Raw genomic sequence first — 20,262 nt, 5'->3', positions numbered from 1 at the left:
AGTTAAAACAAGTATAAAAATGTCCAAAGAAACTTCTTAAACTACTCCTGACATTACTCACTTCTTTGCTATAACTGCCATAAAGGGGACTTTTCAAACTGTGTTTGAGGGCTCGATATTCTGCTACATAATGGAATAACAAAGTCAAATGTAAAAGCCCTTTGAAAACAATTTGAGCACTTTGTTTAGTCGTTTAAGACTGAATAATGAAATAGAATTATTAAATGGAACATTTAATACTTTTTACAATATTTTAATTGCATCATTTAAATGCAAATTTATTTTATCACTTCATGAATTGTTTTTTAAATGTATCCACTTTAAACTGTATTATGATTAACTTCTGGAAAACTCTAGAATTATTCTGACTGCATCTATGTATTACCATTACCCCAACGTGATGCAACTATAGTTTGCATTGCATATGTTATATGCTTTAGCCCATTTTGTGCAACAAGACATGTTTGAATAAAATTTGCTTAAAAATTGGGTTCAAACATAGGTTATGACCCATACTTGTCAGTAACACAATATTGAATCATCAGCAAGATTTATAGACCCTCCCGCCGCTCTCTACAGAGGTTGTCTGCCAAATAAACAGTGTATGAGGCAGCATGAGACCAACCTCTTAGTGGTCTTCTTTTGTGTGGGACCTCCTTCCACAGTATCTCCCCCAGCACTTCAGAGGACCCCCCCGTCACCCTCAGCACACAAAGAGGAGACAGAGTTGGCCTGGGTAATTGGGATAATAATTACTTCTGCATTTAGTGCCAGCTGGGTGCCTGAGAAGGTCAGGGAACAGCATGAGGACAGGCTTATCTCCATGTTGGTGCTGGCTTCCATATGGCAGCAGACAATAGGAAAGGGCCTTGGCCCTGGACACAGCAGCATGGCACAGGACAGCTCCCACTGACAAAACACAACAACACACTGAGGCAGCACTAACCACAGTGGGTCTCAGAACTGCCACACAGGCTGGCTGGCTGAATGACTGGCTGCACAGCGGTGGACTGACAATAAAGGACAGTGGAGAGATGGGAGAGGGAAAGAAGCAGAGAGAGGTGGAGGGAATGGAAAGAGAGCAACAGAAAGAAATATAGCACAGGAGTATAAAAAAGACCCATTTCTATGAAGTAAAAATCATGAACTTGTTGCCTTTAAATCCTTGTCTCATTCAGGACACAAATAGGTCTGATCGGGCCTGAATGGAAACAATAAGAAAGGCTTTCGTAATTTATGAAGAGGACTTTGACCCCTCTATTGAAACACTGCCTTTATGCGTTAGCCTGGTAAAGGCTTGGGGTTTGATGAAAAGATGTGAACAGTGAGAGGTTAAAAGTCTCCTTTCTTTTCTCCCCATTCTACGACTCCTTATTCAACCACCCTTTCGACCTTACCGTTCACTGGGTTACCATGGCACCAAAACCCCCGTAGCAACCCGGCCTGAGCCTCATAAATCAGATTTTTACTGTGTAGTGCTCCTTTTAATCTCCATCCACTGACAGCTTTATTTGATTCCTTCTCTTTGGAGGGCTTTCAGTGGTCAGTCCCTCGTGAAAAGAATGTCGTGGTGTGTGTATGCATGCGTATGTGTGCGTTTATATGCACGTGCACAGGCGTGAGAAAAGGCCTATAGAAAAACAATGTTGTCCAAGGCTCCTTTGAACCCCCTGCATGCATTTCTTTCAGTTTTTCAGAGTGTCCCAAGTGTCCCCTTCCCTGCGTGGTGACTTTGAGATGGAGCCTCTGCAAGAATCATCATCGTTTTTAATGACGAGTCGTTAATCCCCTACCGGGCTGCAATCATACCTCACTTTCATGTCCAAATGAGTCCATTTTTTCTCCCGTCTTCTCGTGCTTTTTTAAAAATGTGACTTAATTTAATTAAAAGGGAACTTGGCAGTGTCCAGCCAGATTCATTACTTATTCATAAAGTGACTTTTGTTTCCGTGTAACCTGTTAATCAGAGCGATGCTGTAAAGAACACGAGCCAACAAAATCCCCCCCCGGCGTCACCATCAAATTTTAATATAACTCACTGGTCCGGGTCGCGGTCTTGTTTCAGAGTCCATCTCCCAAACAAACAGCCCAGGTGAGAGAGGACGGCCCTGATAAGACAGAGACGGCCTCAGGTGAGCTAGAGAGGAGGCAGTGCAAGACCGAAGCGGTTAAAGCGTCTGGGCTGGATGACACACTGCTCCAAGGGCCATTTCAGTAACTGTCCCATTGATCTACAAGTAAATGGATGAGATGGCTCTGTAATAGCAGGGACCTCTGGCTCTCAACAACAGCTGTCCATCTCAGACGTTGTAAGCTGTGATCGATGAGATGGCCACGTGAAATCAGATGCTGGGCTCAGGTAGTCGTTAGTCTGCCTGAGAGAGCAAATGTGTACATGTGTTGTTAGTGTGTTTATCTTGGAATATATGGATTTAAGTTTTAAGTTTAAGTTAAGTTGTATTTAAGTTTGTACAGATTAATACAGTTTAGGGGAGTCTGGGTAAGTGAGAGTACATAATCAGAATCAGATCAGAATCAGAATCAGAAATACTTTAGGGGAAACTCTTTTGTTACAGCTAGAATAGAAATAGAAATAATAATTCTATTCTATTAGTACTTCTATTCCTGTGTGCACTGACGTGATAGTGAGCAGCTGTAACTGCTTATGTTTGTGTCTGTCATGTATGTGTATGTGTGAAAGGGTTTCTGCTATGTTTATAAATCCCCACATTTTGTAGGAGGGTTTGTGTTTGTGCTTCTGTTTCTACTGTGTGTGTGTGTGTGTGTGTGTGTGTGTGTGTGAATGGAGAGCAAAAACTCAACCCAACTTAATTTCCACCAGTTTTCCCACCAATTAGAATCAGTTCCTTTATTGATAGCTGCCAATGTTTGCATGTGGGGAAAGGATGGGTGTAAGTTGCTTTGGACAAAAGTGCCAAATAATTGTAATGTCATGCAAAGACATGTGACAGTCTTGTAATGCACCAATTATCTAATCTTAAAGGAAGAATCAAACTCGGGAAGAAAGCTAATAATGTCTCTCCTAAAATTAAAGTGTTAGATGAGAAGATCAATACCATTCTCATGTCCACTAAATATAAAGCTACAGCCAGCAGCCGATTAGCTTATCTTAGCATAAAGACGGAAGCAGGAGAAAACAGCTAGCCTAGGTAAAAACAAAAACTGCCTACCAGGAGCTCTAAATCTCACTAATTAACACATTATATCTCATTTAAACAGTCTGTACAAAAACTGAAGTGTAAAAATGACAAGTTGGGAATAAGTGTTATTATTATTATTTCTTGGGCAGGAGCAGTGACTTCCTTTTACACTTTTTGTACAGATTAAACCAACAAAACACAATGTGTTGATTAGTAAACTTTAATGGTGCTGGCACAGTAACTCTACTGAACTCACCATGACTTTTTTCCTTAACCTTTACCAAGTGCTTCAAGTTGCTTAAACATAACCATTAAAAACATAACTGTATTGTAGGTAGAACCATGAAAAATGCTGACACTTAGCACTTTACACATAGGTTCACCATAAATGTTTTACTGTTATGTGGATTGAAAATGTAATCCGGCCAACATTTTATTTTTTCCAAAAGATATCAGCTAATGGAATTTGCATTTGCAGCACAGCTGGATTTTTGTCAGTGTCAGTGTTTATTTTGAATATTCAGATTACTGACTGGAGGTCAAGGTTTGTCTGCTTTTTATTTTACCACTAAATCTTGTGTGAATGAGTTTCACTCTGTGGGCACCATGGGATTGTGTGCATGAACCTAATTGTGGAAAGTTTTATGTGTTTTATGTTTTTAGTTTGTGTGTTTGTGAATAGGTAGCACATTTCCATCCACATGGTATACGGCATGTCTGCGCATGGGAGTCTGTCTATATGGTGCTCATGACAATGTTAGCGACAGGCTCTTCCAGTTCTCTCTCTCTCTCTCTCTCTCTCTCTCTCTCTCTCTCTGTCTGTCTGGGCTGCTGAGGAGCAGAGTAAAGGTCTAGAGTTCATTATCAGAGATTTTCCTCTTGAAGGGGCACAGCGACCAGAGCATGTGGCGAGCTCTCATAACTCCCAACGCTGTCACATAATCTTTGCCCACGTACATCCTAGACACAGGGACCGGATTTGTCTGGAGTGGCCCTGTCTCATGTATCTATTTCCATTCAACACAGTGAATTAATTTGAAAGCGCCTATAGAGAAATTGCCATTTCAGGCCATTAGCACTTGTCGTGCAAAGCTGCCATTACTGAAATACTGAAATAACCCGGGCAGTGGAGAATATTGGACTTACTGGAGCAATAGCCAATTCATGCTACAGAAGTTTGGAAATCACCCACTTGGGGAATATTGTAATGGCCTTCTGCAAATATGGACGTATGCTAAGGAAAACTATCAAAACCTGCCAGGTGAAATGACTAGGTTTCACTTCTTAAACAGCCTGAAGAAATATTACAATAAGCACAGCAACCATATAAGAGCAGAAAAACTTCACTTCATCTGTATCCCATACGATGAATTCAGGGTGGGCCACACACACACACACAAGCACATAAACATGCACATATTAAAGCTGCAGAAGAGGAAATAAATCCATGTAACAGTTTTATGGCTTATCTTTATGGGATGTGATTGAATTTTAAGGATTTTCCAATTGATTCCTCAGTAAATGTTGACATATGGCCATTCATCAACACAAACCTGCAAATGACCAGTGTCAGTCAACTGTTTTATGATTGGACGGATTGTTTTATTCTCAACGGTAAAGCCAATACATTCTTGGTTGCATGCAGATGGCATGTTCTTTCAGTTGCTATAAAATTTTCTAATCTCAGATCTAAATGTGAACAAAAATCCTCCTGTAACCCAACTCAGACAACTTTTGGAAGCTAAATTGACTTTTTTTTTTTCATTTTTGGCATGGCCGCCACACCCTGCTTTGGAGATTGGCATTCTGTGAGCGCCGGCCAATTGGCAACCACTGTTTACTGCTACCAGCTGCTTTTGCTCATTGAAGTTGTTGCCTCTCTTTTATACATCAATCTACTTTCTCTCTCTTTTCTCCCCTCTAATTAATCTTTACAAGATCCCAGAGTATGGCATAAATTAAGCTTTGCCATATTAACTGGCCTTTGAGGCCTGTTAAAGCTATTTTAGATAACGTCTTGGTTTTGATTAGACTATGACAAAAGCGTGGATACCACTTGTTGAGCTAATTTCATCCTTTTTCTCATTAAGTCCCTCCTGATGGTGAAGGATTGGACTTGGGTGTGCAGACTGCTGACAGTCTCTTGTGATGTTAGGTGTCGTAGTGAAAGACGGGCAGGGTTGGACTCATGTTGAAGATGTTCAAAAGTCTCTTTCATGTTGTCTTTCCCGGTTGACCCAATGGTGTCCTTCACTTTCAGACTGTCAGAAATGTCAAAAGCCTGCTCTCTTGTCCTTCTCCCCGTCTTCCTCAGAAGATCACCTTGCCAGTGCTTTGGTGGAAAAGGGGGAGGGGTGGGACTGTTTAAAGGTGGTCTTAAATCTGTACCAATGATGATTTATCAGCTCCTGGCCAGCCTCCTGCGCTGACTTTAAAAAATTAAATAGAAACTATTACCTATTACCGGTTCCCCCCTGCTTCTTTCTGAATTTCTGAAGGTGGGGGGAAAACTGAGAGGGAAAGAAGATAGAGGGGGAGAGGGAGGAGGCGGGGAAGGAGTCATCTCTCTCTTCTTCTTTGCAAAGCCAACAGAGCTCCAATCCAATTTGCCAGGCATGTGGAGTTATCCTTAAGCCTGTCAAATGCACTGACAGAGAAAGCTGTCACTTCTCATATGGTCATATGGTCACAATCAGCACTCAGGTTATTTATAGGTCTCATCCGTTACACATTCACTACTACAAGGACCCACATAACAAGACCTGACCACATTCAGAGACCAGTATCACGTCTTTACTGTCCTTTAAGCTGCTAACATTTTATTATAGAGCTTACAGCTGTTGGGAATTGTGTTTTTTAATGGAGCCACCTTCTCTGAGGTGGTTTTGGTCTTTAACCAAAACCACTGATTCTGATAGTCTCATTTTCTGCAGTTATAGTATCAAAATTAATTTGGTAAGTTTTCCACACATGGCAGCTTTAAATTAAATGTTAAAGATGATGGTAAATAATGGAATATTAGCTTGCACTTGGTGTGGGGGGAAAGCTTATTAAATGTCCTTTAGATATTCATGCCTCCACTTGGACTAGCCACTCACTTCTCAGTTACCAACAGCGCAATTATTGCTGCATTTCCATGGTGTGGCCATTGGCTTTGTGTATTGAGTGTGTGCAGTATGTCATACCTGGAGGATATGCGTTAACTCAGCAGGTTGAGCATTACCAAAGACCTCTATTGTTATCAGCTCTATTGAGAGTTCTCCAAACACTAGCCTATAATTAAAGGGCTCGCTCCTACTTAATGCTTTTGTTCCCATGCTGGGGGTTAGGGATAATGAGCATTTTGCGTACGTGGGTGCACATATGTGCGTATGCTTGTGTGTGTATGCAGGCAGATGTAGTGACAGTATCTTAATTTAGTTTCGACTCACTGGTGCATTCATTCACACATCAGCCACCACAGTCACCATCTGTGGGCGAACCCATGACCGCTTGGTCTCTTTTATTAGCTAGGAGCTAATCCTCTGTGGCTTGTCTGGGACTGTGGGGGTACCAGCACAAGTGTCTTCCCTGTCACCCATTCCTTAAACCACCTGAAGGTGACAGTGTTTTGTCATCAGTGCCTCTCAGCTCCGTTCACTTAAAGTGCACTCTAAACCCCGGCTCCAAAGTGAGCAACCTCATCAGGCCTGAATAATTCTCTCATTAGGAGCTTGGCTGAGTGCTTTGCTGTGTCACATTTAAAATGTGACTCCTTATAGGGTTTTTGCCTAACAACACGTAGCCTCCCAAAGGGAGGGACTGTGTGTTATGAGATGAAATAAGAGACACACAGAGAGAGGAGTTTTATGAGAACTACTGTCTCTCTTTTCTCATCCCTGTGATATCCACTCCAAGTTCCTCTCATGAAGTTGCAGTTTCCTTTCGTGACTGCTGAAATGGCAAACAGGAGTTCCTCTCAGTGGAGAAAGTTAATTAGATAGATTTCTGTTATTTGGGACACTCTTCTGTACAAATTTTCTGTCTTGTTGCTGCCACGCTCACATTTTACCCCTCTCATTCTCTTCACAGCTCTGTTTTTCCTCAGAAGCAGTTTAGTTAGAGGATTAGAAGAGATTACACTGTGATCTGGTTTGTGATAACAACTCATATTTGGGGAAGGCCTCCTATAGTCACCTGCAGAGAGAGAAAGAAAGAGACAAAACATCAAACTGCTTTGTGTGAAATGCTAACAATTTGGCCTCATGACAGACACGTCCTTATTAGCCTGTCTGTTGAAAGGCATGGAGAAACTTTATCAGATCTGTGTGTGCTCGCTGACGCCCAAAGCTCATCTTACGTTTCGCTGGTTCAAATCCCTGTGGCTGAGAAGAAATAACAGGACAGGACTGATGTTAGCTTAAAGGAATGACCACTGAGAATTGCTTTAGCTGCCGCCTCTCCTATTCAGGGGGTGGACAGGAGGGTGTTTTTGCATAAGCATGTTTGTGCACTGGGAATGCTGCCACTGCCTCTATCTTGTAGACTAAAAACTTGTCACAGCTGACCTCATAGCTTTCTGTGGCGCTGAACATGGACAGTTATGGCACTCTAAATCTCTAGGGAGGACAAAGATACTGGCCTCGCTGCAATGTCACAAGATCAGACTTTGGAATATATACATATATTCTTCAGTAAGAAAGAATTCCAACAAGTTCTTGTTTAGTGGTGTATGTTGACTTTGCTCTCCTCCAAACCATGTCATTTTCTCATAAGGAGTTATTAATTTAAACCAATTGACATTAAAAGATATAATTATACTTGACCAATTCTGCACCCGATGGCCTTTTCCATGCCTTGATTATTGACTGCCAGTGCTCCTGATTAGCATGTCGGTCACAGGGGAAGTGGTGGCCCACGGTCATGAGGATGATTAAATAATCACAGTCAATGAGTTTGTGTGTGTGTATGGTGGTCGTAGTGGTGGATTGAAGGGGGGGGGGGGGCTCCCAGCTGTCACAGGGGCTTTTGATTGATTGATGCCTGATGCAGGATGATTGATGCGTACTCACATTAAGCCGAGTGATGGCCATGCCGAGGCTCGTCGCGACTTTAGCAGTTTAAGTCAGCGTTACAGCTTCATTAAAGCAAAAAGCCACTGTGGCCATAGATCATGGTGGTGACAGGCCAACATTATGTCTGGCTGGGTTGATAATGATGTCATGAATGTGAGGGTCACAGGTTGAAGGGGCATTAACATATGTAAGGCATCTTGGCTGTTGATGGGAGATAGCAGTAATGGCAGGATTTCTTCTTAACTGATTTGACTTTGTGACTTTATGGACTGATACAGATGCACTACAACATTATAAAGCACACACGGAACAGGTGGATTTGATATGTGAATATGTTTCACATGCATAAAGATTGAATAAAAAGGAAAAAATGTAACAATTTCTAAATAAGGAACAATAACAGCACCCAAATTATTGTTCACTAGAAAAAGTATACTGTATTTTTTTTAGCACATTTTGTTTTGTGTGAAGTTAGCTCTAACACGGCAGCGGCGGATGGCCACGGTTTCTGCCTATTAAAAGGAAGTTTTTCCTTGCCAATGTCGCCAAATGCTTGCTCATGGTGGGATTTGTTGGGTCTCTGTAATTAATATTATAAAGAGTATGGTCTAGACCTGCTCTATAGGAAAAGTGCAATGAGATAACTTCTGTTATGAATTGGCGCTATATAAATAAAATTGAATTGAATTGAATTAATAGAGTTGAACTATTTGTCATGCAAATTACTTGTTTGTGCTTCTGATCCATTTTTGCCATTTATGTTTAAGCATAGGAGACAAATCATTCTAAGCATTGTTATATGGGCATTTATTAATCTTTTTAGCTCGGATTTTCTCATTTTCGTCCTGTTATTCTTCTTTTTTTTGTCTTCCCATCTGTCAGTATCTGCCAACCTCTTGACCCTCTCATTGATTATTACACAACATTGATAGCCTAAATTGAAATGATGCTGCCAGCCTTGTTTTTTTTTTTTTGCTCGTCCCTCTCCGTGGCCATTACTAAAGGTCACGACCCCTGACCTCTTCCCTCTTCCCTCCTTCTGGCTCTCAGAAGAGGGCTCTGAGACTTAATCCAGTAATGGAGGAGACAGGAGAGTAGCTAGTACAGGACGCTAGGGGATGGTGGGGAGGGGAAAGGGGCAACAGCTTACCTCCTCTCCTTCTATTCCCTTCCCTCTCATTTTCTTCTGTACCTCCTCCATTCCCTAGAAGTACCACCAACCAGTAGTCCCCTCACCCCCCCATCACTTTCTCTCTTCTCACCACTTAACTGGGACCAGCTGCGCCAGGAGCAAAAAAAATCATTGGAATCCATCTTTTTAATTCTGCTTTATTACACCCACTATCAATATTGTTATTGTTTAAAGTGGCCCTGGCTCTAGCAGGGCTCTGACTGACGGGCATCCCACCGTGCCTCTCTCGTTAATTATGTATAGAGGAAGTAGCGACGGCACAGGGGGTCGTGGAAGAGAAGACTTGGGGCCTGCTTGTGTATGGGACGGCGAGGAGAGCTACGAAGGGCTGGCGTGAATTATTTACTGTTGGCTCGTGGCTCGCCCGCTGAGCGTCAGGCACTGACATTTGGAAAGGGAGAGATTGTCTGCATTCAGCACAGTGTGATGTCGCGCTGAAGTAAATGAGATACTTTACAGGTGCAGGCCTTCCAGAATGAACCTGAGGGACCTCAGTGCCCTAATAAAAGACAGAATATCTGCTCGGCTTGTTAGTCGCTAAAAGGGGATTTTAAAAAATGGGTGTATATGTGACCAGAAATGCCGCAATAGAGAAGTAAACCTTCCAAGTCAGCCAATCCCACTGAAAATGATGCACCAGATGTCAAATTATACATTTCTGAATGCATATGTAATATATGGCCAATGCACCAGCGCTGCTTATGCCTATTTGAAATCTAATATTAGTCTTTCATTATAGGTAGCCAGTGAGACTATGTCACTCTGGCAACGTGCTAGAATAGCAAACGAGTAAGAGAGCGTCAGCTGCATGTGAATATTTGAGTGGATTCATCTGCTCATTCACATGCTGATGTCTTTGCATATATTTTACTATTATATTAAAGGATCATACCAGACTTTTAATTCATTTGGCACATTTTTACACATTGTTAACTGTGTACCAAAGCATACCATATATTGTTTTTATGTGTTTTCTCTCCCTGCAGGCAACCATTGTTTTTCATTCATCACAGAAAGGTATGAAAATCAACTTGCAGAGACCAGATGGTGAACTCTCAGTGTGCTGTAAACACATAGTAAACAGCGTACTTGCTTTTATTTTTCGGTCAAAGTTACATTACACTATTGTTGCACAATATAGTTACAAATGGGGATTGTTTTTAAAGGTTTATATGTACAAGTGGTGGTGAGAAGCTCAGACATCCACGAGTCAACTGCTGCTCTTTAATTATTTCCTAACAAAACCCTTAATGATTTCTCTTCAGTTTCAAGTCTCTGCAAGTTTCAAAATCAGCATACAGCAATGTTTGCCTGCAGATAGGAAAATGCAAAGCACTATGTTATCCTTTGGAAAATAGTCAATAAATCATTCATAATTTGTAATTATCTAGAACAAAGAACTGACCATAGACAAACTCCTTTGTGATTACAGTATTTGGTAAACACAGGAATATATTTTCTTTGATATATAAAGTACATACAGTCACTGCACCAGACATGAGCGAGTCAGGGAATTTCAATTTACCACCACTTGAAATCTGAGATGTTTTGAATGGCACACTGGATGAGGTTTGATGGTAGCTGACATCACCAACTTTTTCACATGAGTAATATTCCATTCCATTCTCTGGCTTTTAGCAGGAGCTCACCCCAAGAGCCGTCTTTGAATCGATTCCCTCCAGTCTGTCTGTTTCCCTGCTACTGTTCTCAGGCTGTGGTACACTGTGCTCGAAAAACTTGTGCCTCTCTAATAAGCTGCCTGTGGGCACTCCACCGCATGAGAGTGGATAAAGGATGAGGCAGTTTCAGAATGCAAAGTTAAAAAGTAAGTCAAGTGGGAAGGAGGGGGTTGCAGGGTCACACAGCTGTGTTGTGATGAGCTCAGTTGGACTTGGCCAGGCAGGTTGGAGATGTTTGTAGGACTGTGGGACTATGACTGTGGCAGTACACCAAGACTGAGAAACATGGACAACGAGCAGCTCCCCCCCTTTCTCTTTTAATACTCCATAGTTCCAAAAGTTGTTAAATTAATTAGTTTTGCAGGTTTTTCTCCCTCTATTTTCCTTCCCCTTAATTGCACAACAATTTACTCACTTTCATTTAGTAGGTAGTCAAACTTCAGATGTGGCATCTATTTTATGCAAAGCACTTGAGGCACTCACACTTGGCTGGACAAACTTGTCTCAAGATCCACTCGGCTCCTTCTTGTCTAAGTGCTGACGATCGTCTAGCCGTCACTTCCACCAAATTCTCCAGCTCTCTCTGGGTTTTGGAGTGCTACTCAAAAGAGAAACCTGCAAAGGTGACTCGTAGCTGCAGCTCACCAGCCTCACTCGGCATTTATTTGAGGTCACCTAATGCAAAATACAGCAACCAATTTCATATTTCACGGCGCCAGCCTATACTTAGACCAAATATTTTGGTGTCAGGGTCCATAAAAGAGTATACTAGAAGCCAAAGTCATATACCCCCAGCTCACTTCTCTTCTGGCTTCTTAGTGTCAAGCTAGCTGATATCTCATAAAAGCTGTCTTTAAAGTCTGATGGGCTCATAAAAGCTGAGCTAACCTGTTTAGATGGATACTTTAGCCTATGGCCTTCACACCTTATTTAAAACCTGCACTTCACTCGTCTTACCCTGAAGAGAAATGTTGACTCATCAGATGCCTCTGTGCAACAAAACATAAAACATATTTGTAATTGAAGAGAATTATTCACCCTGTTATGAGACTTGGGCTGTCACACATGTGTTTTCAGACTGTTTATGTGCTTCTTTGAAAATAAACAATTTAATGTATTAGAGTTCTGAGGCATGATCCAGCAAATTCATTTTGTGTGTGCTTGCAAGTTTTGGGCACGTGATTAGCTTTAATCATCAGCATGCAATGCAGCTTTGTCTCATTATGAAGTGGCACCGCTCTTAATTTACTATGATGAGTACGCAACTACGCATGCATGTGTGAGTGTGTGTTTGTGCCTATGTAAATACATTATGCAGTCCCAACCATACTCTAAGTCTCACTCTCCCTCTCTGAATGTGCAAGTGCCTCTGAATCAATGGATCAGGATTACAGGCCTTAACTTCAAAGTTAATCTCTTTCCTCATGGAGGACACAGCTGTCAGTCAGAAGCTGACTTCCTAGAAAATGGAAAAGTTGCCAGCAATTAAGGTGAAGAAAGTTCTCAGAGAGTCTGTCACCTATACACATTTTTATACATTACAATAGTGCCCAACATGCCATCTTAATGTTGTGCTTTCCCTATTTACATGATGTTTTGTGCTGGATGAAAGCACCCCAACGTCTCTTAAAGAAGCACTGACTGAAAAGGTAGAGTTAGCTAAATTAATCTTGTGGAGTTTTCTTAGAATGTATGTAAAAGTTCAATCTTAGCAGTGCATGTGCCTCTCCATGAAACGTTGACTGTACTGTACAGAATACTTTGATATACTTCATTTTACACTAAGATCAAGGAGAAAAAACTGACAGTGAAAACAAACGTTTTGGTCTCTGACTTTGTAAGTTGCATTTAATTCAAATGGACAGCCACTATGACCTCTTGTCTGTCCTCTTGTCTGTCCTTCACTCTGAGTTAGAGCAGCTGCAACCGCCTCACAGGATCAGTTGAATAATTGATACATTTCCAGACCTCACCTGAGCATCCATCTTTTTATTTATTTATTTATTGTTTAACTTTTATTTACTAAAATGTTCTGGCCATCCAATTGGCTCTGCCACAATATTGCCTCCAGCAATTTCACTGGCCTGTAGAGTCCCATCTCAGCCTCTTTCTCTTTAACATTAAAGCCACAGACTATATGTTTGAAGTTTTAAAACAACCAAAAGCACTTTTAGTTCCTCTTTTGTAGAAAAGGCCACACCTGTTTCCTTCTAACCACGAGTAATACATCCACACGGCACAACATGCAGAAACAAAATTGCCTTTGATCAGTTCCAGTGCATTCTCTTTGGAACCGTAGCCGTAAAACTTGCCAATGAAAAGGCAGGGCAGAAGGCATCGACGGTGTCTCTCTCAAACGTAGACAGCTGCAAGGCCGATTCCTCACTTGCACCTGTATTTTGGCAATCCCTCAAACAGAAGAATGAAAAAGAGAAAGAAAGAAGTGTTGAAAATGTAATGACTTGAGAACAGTGGTTGTAGAACGTGTCTGTGGGGTAATAAAGCAAAATTGGGCGGGGGGGGGCAGGCTGTATTTGTGCGGAGGCAAATGAGCCTTTAGAAATACTGAGGGGTACAGGTCTCTAAAGGGACAAAGAGATATCTGAAGAATTGCTTCTTTTCTTCATTTTCTGTGAATCGTGTTTTTTTAGTTGAGGGCCTTCTGTGGTTCCCTTTCAGGGCAGAGCTGTTTCTTCATTTCTCACACTAGGGAAGCAAGAGATGAACAGTACACCAGGGCCCAGCCATACTGGACAGCCTGTTGGAGGGAGCAGCTCTACAGGCTTTGCTTCTTTCCCTTGCTAATCAGAGCTCCACACTCCCCAGTCACACCACCACCATGGCCTAGGCAGGCATCCCAGATGATGGCCTCTTAAGACCCCAAAGGACCCCATATGGGCTGCTTTGGAGACTGAAAGGAACCATGGATACACATACACACATTCACACATTCAAAAACAGCAACAGCCCCCATCTAGAAGTGGGGTTTTTAGCTGGCGAGGCGCCACTGTCAGTGCATCAGTCACAGGAGGACATGGGTGAAGTCAGAGCCTGACAAATCCAGGGTATTATCAGGCCTTTGTCCAGCCTGCAGCTGTCACTTACCAGGCTCGTGAGAGAGGATGAGGGGCACAGAAGGGAATTCATGACCTATCCCTGTAACCACAGAGGAAGATTGAGGCATTCAGAGATAAAACATATGGGAAGGAAATGAAAGAAATAAAGCAGAGAGATGAGGCAAGAGAAAAAACAGGAAGATATTTTTATAAAGATGGGAAAGAGAGAAAATTGGAGAGGGAAGAAAATGTAGAGGGCTATATGCTTCAAATGCTTTCGTTTGATTGCAAGAATCATGGCAAAGTGGTCGATCTATGCTGATTTCCTCTGAAGATTCTAAAAAAATGTCACAAAAAAAAATCTTTGTCCCTCTCCCCTTCAAAAATGACCAGAGGTAATGCAGATCTAATCTTTTTCCATCATTGCTGTAGGTCCCAAAGGCGATCCATCTCCCCAAAAATGCCTCATCTTTCTGTCTTTGAAATAAATGAAAGTCCACTGGGCGATGGAATAAAGATGAGCTAAGCCTTTGACTTGATGCAAGATTGCCAAAGGGCCCAAACTTAAGAAGCCTGCCCCCCTCATCTGCTGCATGAAGATACTGGGGCCAGAGCAAGAAACCAGATAATCTGATAGAATTTCAATTAACAGTGATCAGATAAGAAATAACAGACCGTCTGATTTTAAAGTCACACTGAAGCCCCAACAGTTCAGCCTTTTTCACTTTACTTCTCTGTCTGTGACAACTCTCAGAACTCCTGTCAAACTTCTCTTGAATTTTTATCCCCAGGATTATAACTGCTCTCATTCTGACTGGCCCCTGACCTTAGGTATGCTCATATGACCCATGTTATGCTCTCAGTGATTGGATTACTCGTTTATTGGCCAGTGGCAGTGTTTATATGGCATGCCGAGACTCGAGCGTGTCTTTGATCCACCAACAGAAGCAAATAGGGGGACTGTGCCATAGTTTGCATCCTTGGCCTAAGCCTTGTGGTGTGTGAGACATCTGCCAAATCCTCCTGGATCAAAGGATGACTATTACACAGACAGGCGTCCACATACCCTCAACTGCAGCTTTAGAGGGCTCATGACCCCTGTCAACAGGTCAGGTTAAAAAACACAGGTGGGATGGAGGTCACACATTTGTACGCACGTAGACACATGCACACCACTGATTCTTTCGCTAAAAAATGCGTTCCTGTATAAGTTGTGATATTGTAAGGTGTTATGAATAAAACTTAAAAGTGTGATTTACTCACAAAGCTATATTCATTAAGTTCAAAAAGCTTGGGGCTTATTTTTTGTTGTTTTTAGACATTTTCCTACTTCAACTAGTTTTTATGATCCTTTCTTAGTAAGGGAGAGGGTGAGTTGGAGCAGCAGGAGGATGAGGAGATCAGTAGAGTGTCTGTTGTTGTTCCAATGGGCCTGAATCCTTGTGGTTTGACCTGACTCTGCATGCCTGTGAATTCACAAGTTCACCTCTCCCAATAAGCCTTCAGAATAAGCTTTCAGCCAAGCTATAAATACAGCAGCGGTGTGGCTTTACTGAATACAAGTGTCTGTAAAGTGAGGAGAAGAGAGACAGGGAAAGGGAGCTAGTGAGAGTGTGTGTCGGCTTCTTTGTGTCTCCTTCTACATCTGTGTGTTGCGGTCTGTGTTGCGTGGGTACGTTTGCATGCATTTGGGAGCGACATGGCCAACCTGAAAAGCCAAGTGCTGACATTTCAGTCTGCGAACACACAGATGAATCTTGAGCAAATCTCATTATACAGGACAGAATGAAGATGCCGGCTGTGAAAATGCTGTGGCATATGGATACTTTATCTCCCCCATGTTTTTTAATTACTTTACAGGCGGCATCCCATTTTCCACTGACTCACATTTTAAAAGAGGGCTTTCGGAAAAAAAAAAAAAAACAGCACTGGGACTAAGCCCTGCAAGCTCATACGATCATGATGGAGACAGCCTGCCTGTACCCCTGAGTACACTTACACAACCTGTGACCTTTTTCCCTTATGCACAAACACATGGCTTATAGCAAACTGATGAACAGCGCTCATTCATATTCCCTCATACCCATGTATTGGTGGCTGGGGTGACACATTTATCCTAATAGCTGAGGTGATCTGCTGACGTAAATTGCCACCAGTTTTCCCCCCCAATCTTTTCTTGCAGCTCTTGTTCTTCAGGCCCTTTACAGACGTTGATGTATTTACAGGGGAATTTATAAGCGGTGACACCTGATGCATCGGCAACGATCATGCTGACTAATTACACATTGAGGGGCCCAAGCATCGGGGAGCTCTCAGGGAAGACGGCTGAATCCATCTTCTTTATGTATGGAGACAGGCCTGCTACCGGCTGTTACAGTGATAGTGGGCAGCTTCTGGTGCCTCTTTGTGCTTGAGTCCTGCGTGCTTAGCTTTCCACCTCGTTTTTCTTACCATATGAATATATTTACACTGGAGAATTCCATGAAGTGCTTTCCAAGAATCCCATCATTTTGGTTCCCCCATGGTGGGTGGAGGACCAAGAGAAAAAGCCCCTGCAGATAATCTAGATATTGCCCCAGCCTCCTTTGAACTGCCATGACAAATTCACCCCTCGTTAAATCCCACCCCCACCCTATGCGATGCAATTTCCATTTGTAGTGCTTAAAATATATTGAAGTGCCTTGGTGCTAGTTCTTCAATTTGCTGAAGATCTTGTCTTCGCTGATCTTCTCTCATTCTACTCCCCACCACTTCATCCACCCCACGGGAGCAGAAATTTGTTAATATATAGGCCACCCCTCTTTCTTAGATTGATGCATTAGTGGGTGAGAGAAGGGCAATAGGTCTAATTGTGTAGGAAGTGTATATGGACTCAAGCAGTCTTGTTTATAGCCTAGGTTGTGGCCCTTTTTCTGGATCCCCAGCTGGCTCCCACTACCCCCTCTGGTTCCTCTAGCCCAGTGGTGCATGCTTGAGATGTTGATCGACCCTCCCTGTAGGGTCAAAGAGAAAAATTTACGAGGCTGTTTGTTTGGAGTCAGCCTGGTCTTCTCTTTGAGCAGCCTCGAGGATTAAACTAATTGCATGTATTGGACTTCCCAGGTCTGTGTTAGGTCTTTTTCCACCCATTACAGTCTTGACAAACCTCTCTTTTGAGCAGGGATGATGACATGTAATGTATTGTAACATATGTAATTGCAGGCATATATTAGGGAGATGTGAAGAAAAATAATAGAATTGCAGATGTGTTTTTGTTTTTTCTTCTCAATTGCATGCTGTACAGTGTATCTAAGGCACACACACTTTCTTAGAATATATCTTTAGGGAAATCTGGAAACCTTTGGGTGTAGTGGTGTTTTTTTGCATCAACCAACAGATGGACTCAATGTGCATATGGCGTGTGTAGTATGTGTGGTCATACAGCTGATAATGGTTTCATATAACTCTTGTGTGCCACTTTTGTAGTTAAAAGTAATAAAAACGTGTGTGATAAAAGAGAGCAAATTTAGGGAAATCCCATCTTTTATGAGTTGCCATAGATTTGTACATACTGTATAGTCTATGTAGCGCTGTTTATAGACTACAATTAAGTAATTACATTTCTTGCATATGTTATTTAAGAAACCTCTTGCGAATATAAAGGGAACATTGATATTGTAATGAACAGTAATAGAAGGACTTCACCATCATCCCACACCCTAAAAGCATAAGCCACCTCACACCCCAGTGAGCCACTTAATTGCCCACATCCACATAAAAGGCCTAATGTACACTCCTGCACTTCCACACGCATAACGCTATAGGAATCAAATGGAGTATAACTAACACAATTGATTTTGATCAGGCAGTACGAATAACACGATAACCGTGTCTCGCCAAGTGCTACTGAGGGGCATTCAATGAGATCTATTCATCCTTTATGAGCTGCTATTTATTGTGCTTTTAATGAAGCTTGATTGTCAGCATGTTCTAGTACCCATTATCATCAGAAGGATGTGCTCATTCTAATCTGCAATTATCGCCATAATTGCGCCCAGAATCCTCTGGGCCCAAATAAGCAATCACTTCCACTGCTGGCGTGCCACCTGTAAGTGCTACTCAGGAGGACACACACAATGACAGGGTGACAGGTCTTGGCTGACTTTGTTTCTTTCCCTTCTCTCATATGCTTTTGATTAACCTTTCCCTTTTTCACTCAGAACACCCTTCCCACCTTTATCTCTCTTTCCGTCCCTCACCCTTTCCATCCCACTGCCTACATTCTCGAGCTCCTATTCCCTCCCAGCACAAATTCCTAACCTTTGGTCACTTTCATCCCTGTGGTATGCATAAATGCAGGCCTATTATCAAGCCGGTTGTCTCATCATAATTATGCGTTTTGTCATGAGCTGCCTCTGTAGCTGGTGATAAAAGGAAAGCCTGATTAAGCTGAGGGAAGGCTATTGATTCCTATTGACAGGTCCTCAAAGCCCTTTAATGAAGGGGATGTAAATGAGGGTTTTCCACAGTGTTTAATGACTGCGTACCATAAAAGGCCAACATTCTCCTGCAGTCTAAAAGGGACATGCATTACACACAATGGTGCACGAGGGACACTTTCAGTCATGGGGATGCTCAGGAGCAAATGCTGGACGAAGGGAGGGTAGGAAGAAAAAGTACATAGAGATGTCAGTAAGTGTGCAAAAGGCAATCATGACTGTCAGATCACTGGATTCTCAACACAATTGAGAGGGGTGTTAGGGTGGTCAAGTGAATCATTCAAATTTGAAAAAGCATCAGAAATAACATGCTAGCTATAGAATAATGTGCCTTGTGTTATTTCTGAGTGAGGGCTTGCTGAAAAATGAGAGCACACTATCTGGATTCAAAACAACTAGTCCCACTGTGTCACCTCCTGTCTCTGTGTCTCCCAGCAGTCAGATGGCTCCCAGTAACCACGACCGGATACAAAGGCTGAGGAACGAGTTCCAGCAGGCCAAGCAGGAGGAGGACGTTGACGACCATCGGCACACCTACAACTTCAACCAGTCCTGGGTGAGTGTCCGATAGGTGCTGCGCTCCATCAGAGTGGTGCTGAGCCGCACAGCCCCAGAAACACCTACTCCAAAATACCCCACTCTCAGAGCTCTTAGTTATTCCCCTTGTTGCACCACTGGACCCTCACATTATCTCCAAAGCCACCAGCTGATTAATTAGTTTCTTATTAATTAATTAGTTTCTTAGTTGTATTCCTGCAGAACTACTCTGTAACACAGCATTATAATATCATTGTTTTTTTTAGAAACAAGCATCAGACATCAACAGATCAATATTTCAGTATTTCAATATTGCTACAAACAGGAAATACCTTTTTTTAATTTGTATTCTCTTGATCATTGTAGCTATTACCCAGTTCATTTAATCAAACATACAGAAGATATATTACAGTGAATTGTATTCTTTCCAACTGATGTTAGTGATAAAAAGAAAAAAAAACACTGAGCATAAATGTGATTTGTGTCCTGCGATTATTCCCAGTAGAAGAAATGTTGTTATATATATATATCTGCAGACTGCAATTAAGTAGTCATAAATTCCTGCATCCTGGGATTAACAATAATAACAATCTTACTTGTGAAATGAATAGTAATTGATATAACACAGTATGAAGCCCGGCATTAACTTTCAGTGGTTCCATGAAGTGCCTCAGTCGTCTGACACTGTCATCCTTTTGGACCATCAGTGTTGTACGACTGCCAAACTATCTGACTCATGTCGCTGAAACTTCAGGCTTCAGTCCCAACTTCTGCCAAATTTCTTTGACTAATTTCTAATTTCTAATTTCCGGGTCCAACCTTTGATCTGGAACTAATTGCTAATTACTCATCTTTGTCTGTGCCTTTTCTGTCTTGGAAATATGACACACTTATGGCAGGAAGGAGGAGAGGAAATGAACAGGGGAAACATTCAATGACAAGTGACTATTCAGGACTTTGAGGCAAAGTAAGTTGAGAGAAATTGAAGACAGTGAGGCACACTGCTCATTTTAATTTTCATTAGACTTGATTACAGGGATTTTTAAATTAAAATTTTTAAAATTAAAATGTGAGTTTTTTAAGCCGTTCTCCTCTACCATGATTG

At 42.0% G+C, this 20,262-nt stretch overlaps 1 protein-coding gene across 6 annotated transcripts in view; it reads left to right on the top strand.

Moving 5' to 3' along the window:
- The window catches only part of LOC122866596 (partitioning defective 3 homolog), a 344,331-nt gene that overhangs the window by 306,822 nt on the left and 17,247 nt on the right, over nt 1-20,262 (top strand). For 5 of the 6 annotated variants that reach the window (XM_044176445.1, XM_044176446.1, XM_044176444.1 and 2 more), the window contains one exon: nt 19,056-19,176. In XM_044176445.1, coding sequence (XP_044032380.1) covers nt 19,056-19,176 — 121 coding nt within the window. The remainder of the gene's footprint in view (nt 1-19,055; nt 19,177-20,262) is intronic. The other variant, XM_044176448.1, reaches the window with a different exon arrangement.

Source organism: Siniperca chuatsi, linkage group LG19 (genome assembly GCF_020085105.1).
Source record: "Siniperca chuatsi isolate FFG_IHB_CAS linkage group LG19, ASM2008510v1, whole genome shotgun sequence".
Lineage (NCBI taxonomy): Eukaryota > Metazoa > Chordata > Actinopteri > Centrarchiformes > Sinipercidae > Siniperca > Siniperca chuatsi.
The sequence above is the reverse complement of the archived record's forward strand: the minus strand, read 5'-3'. Positions and strand labels throughout refer to the sequence as shown.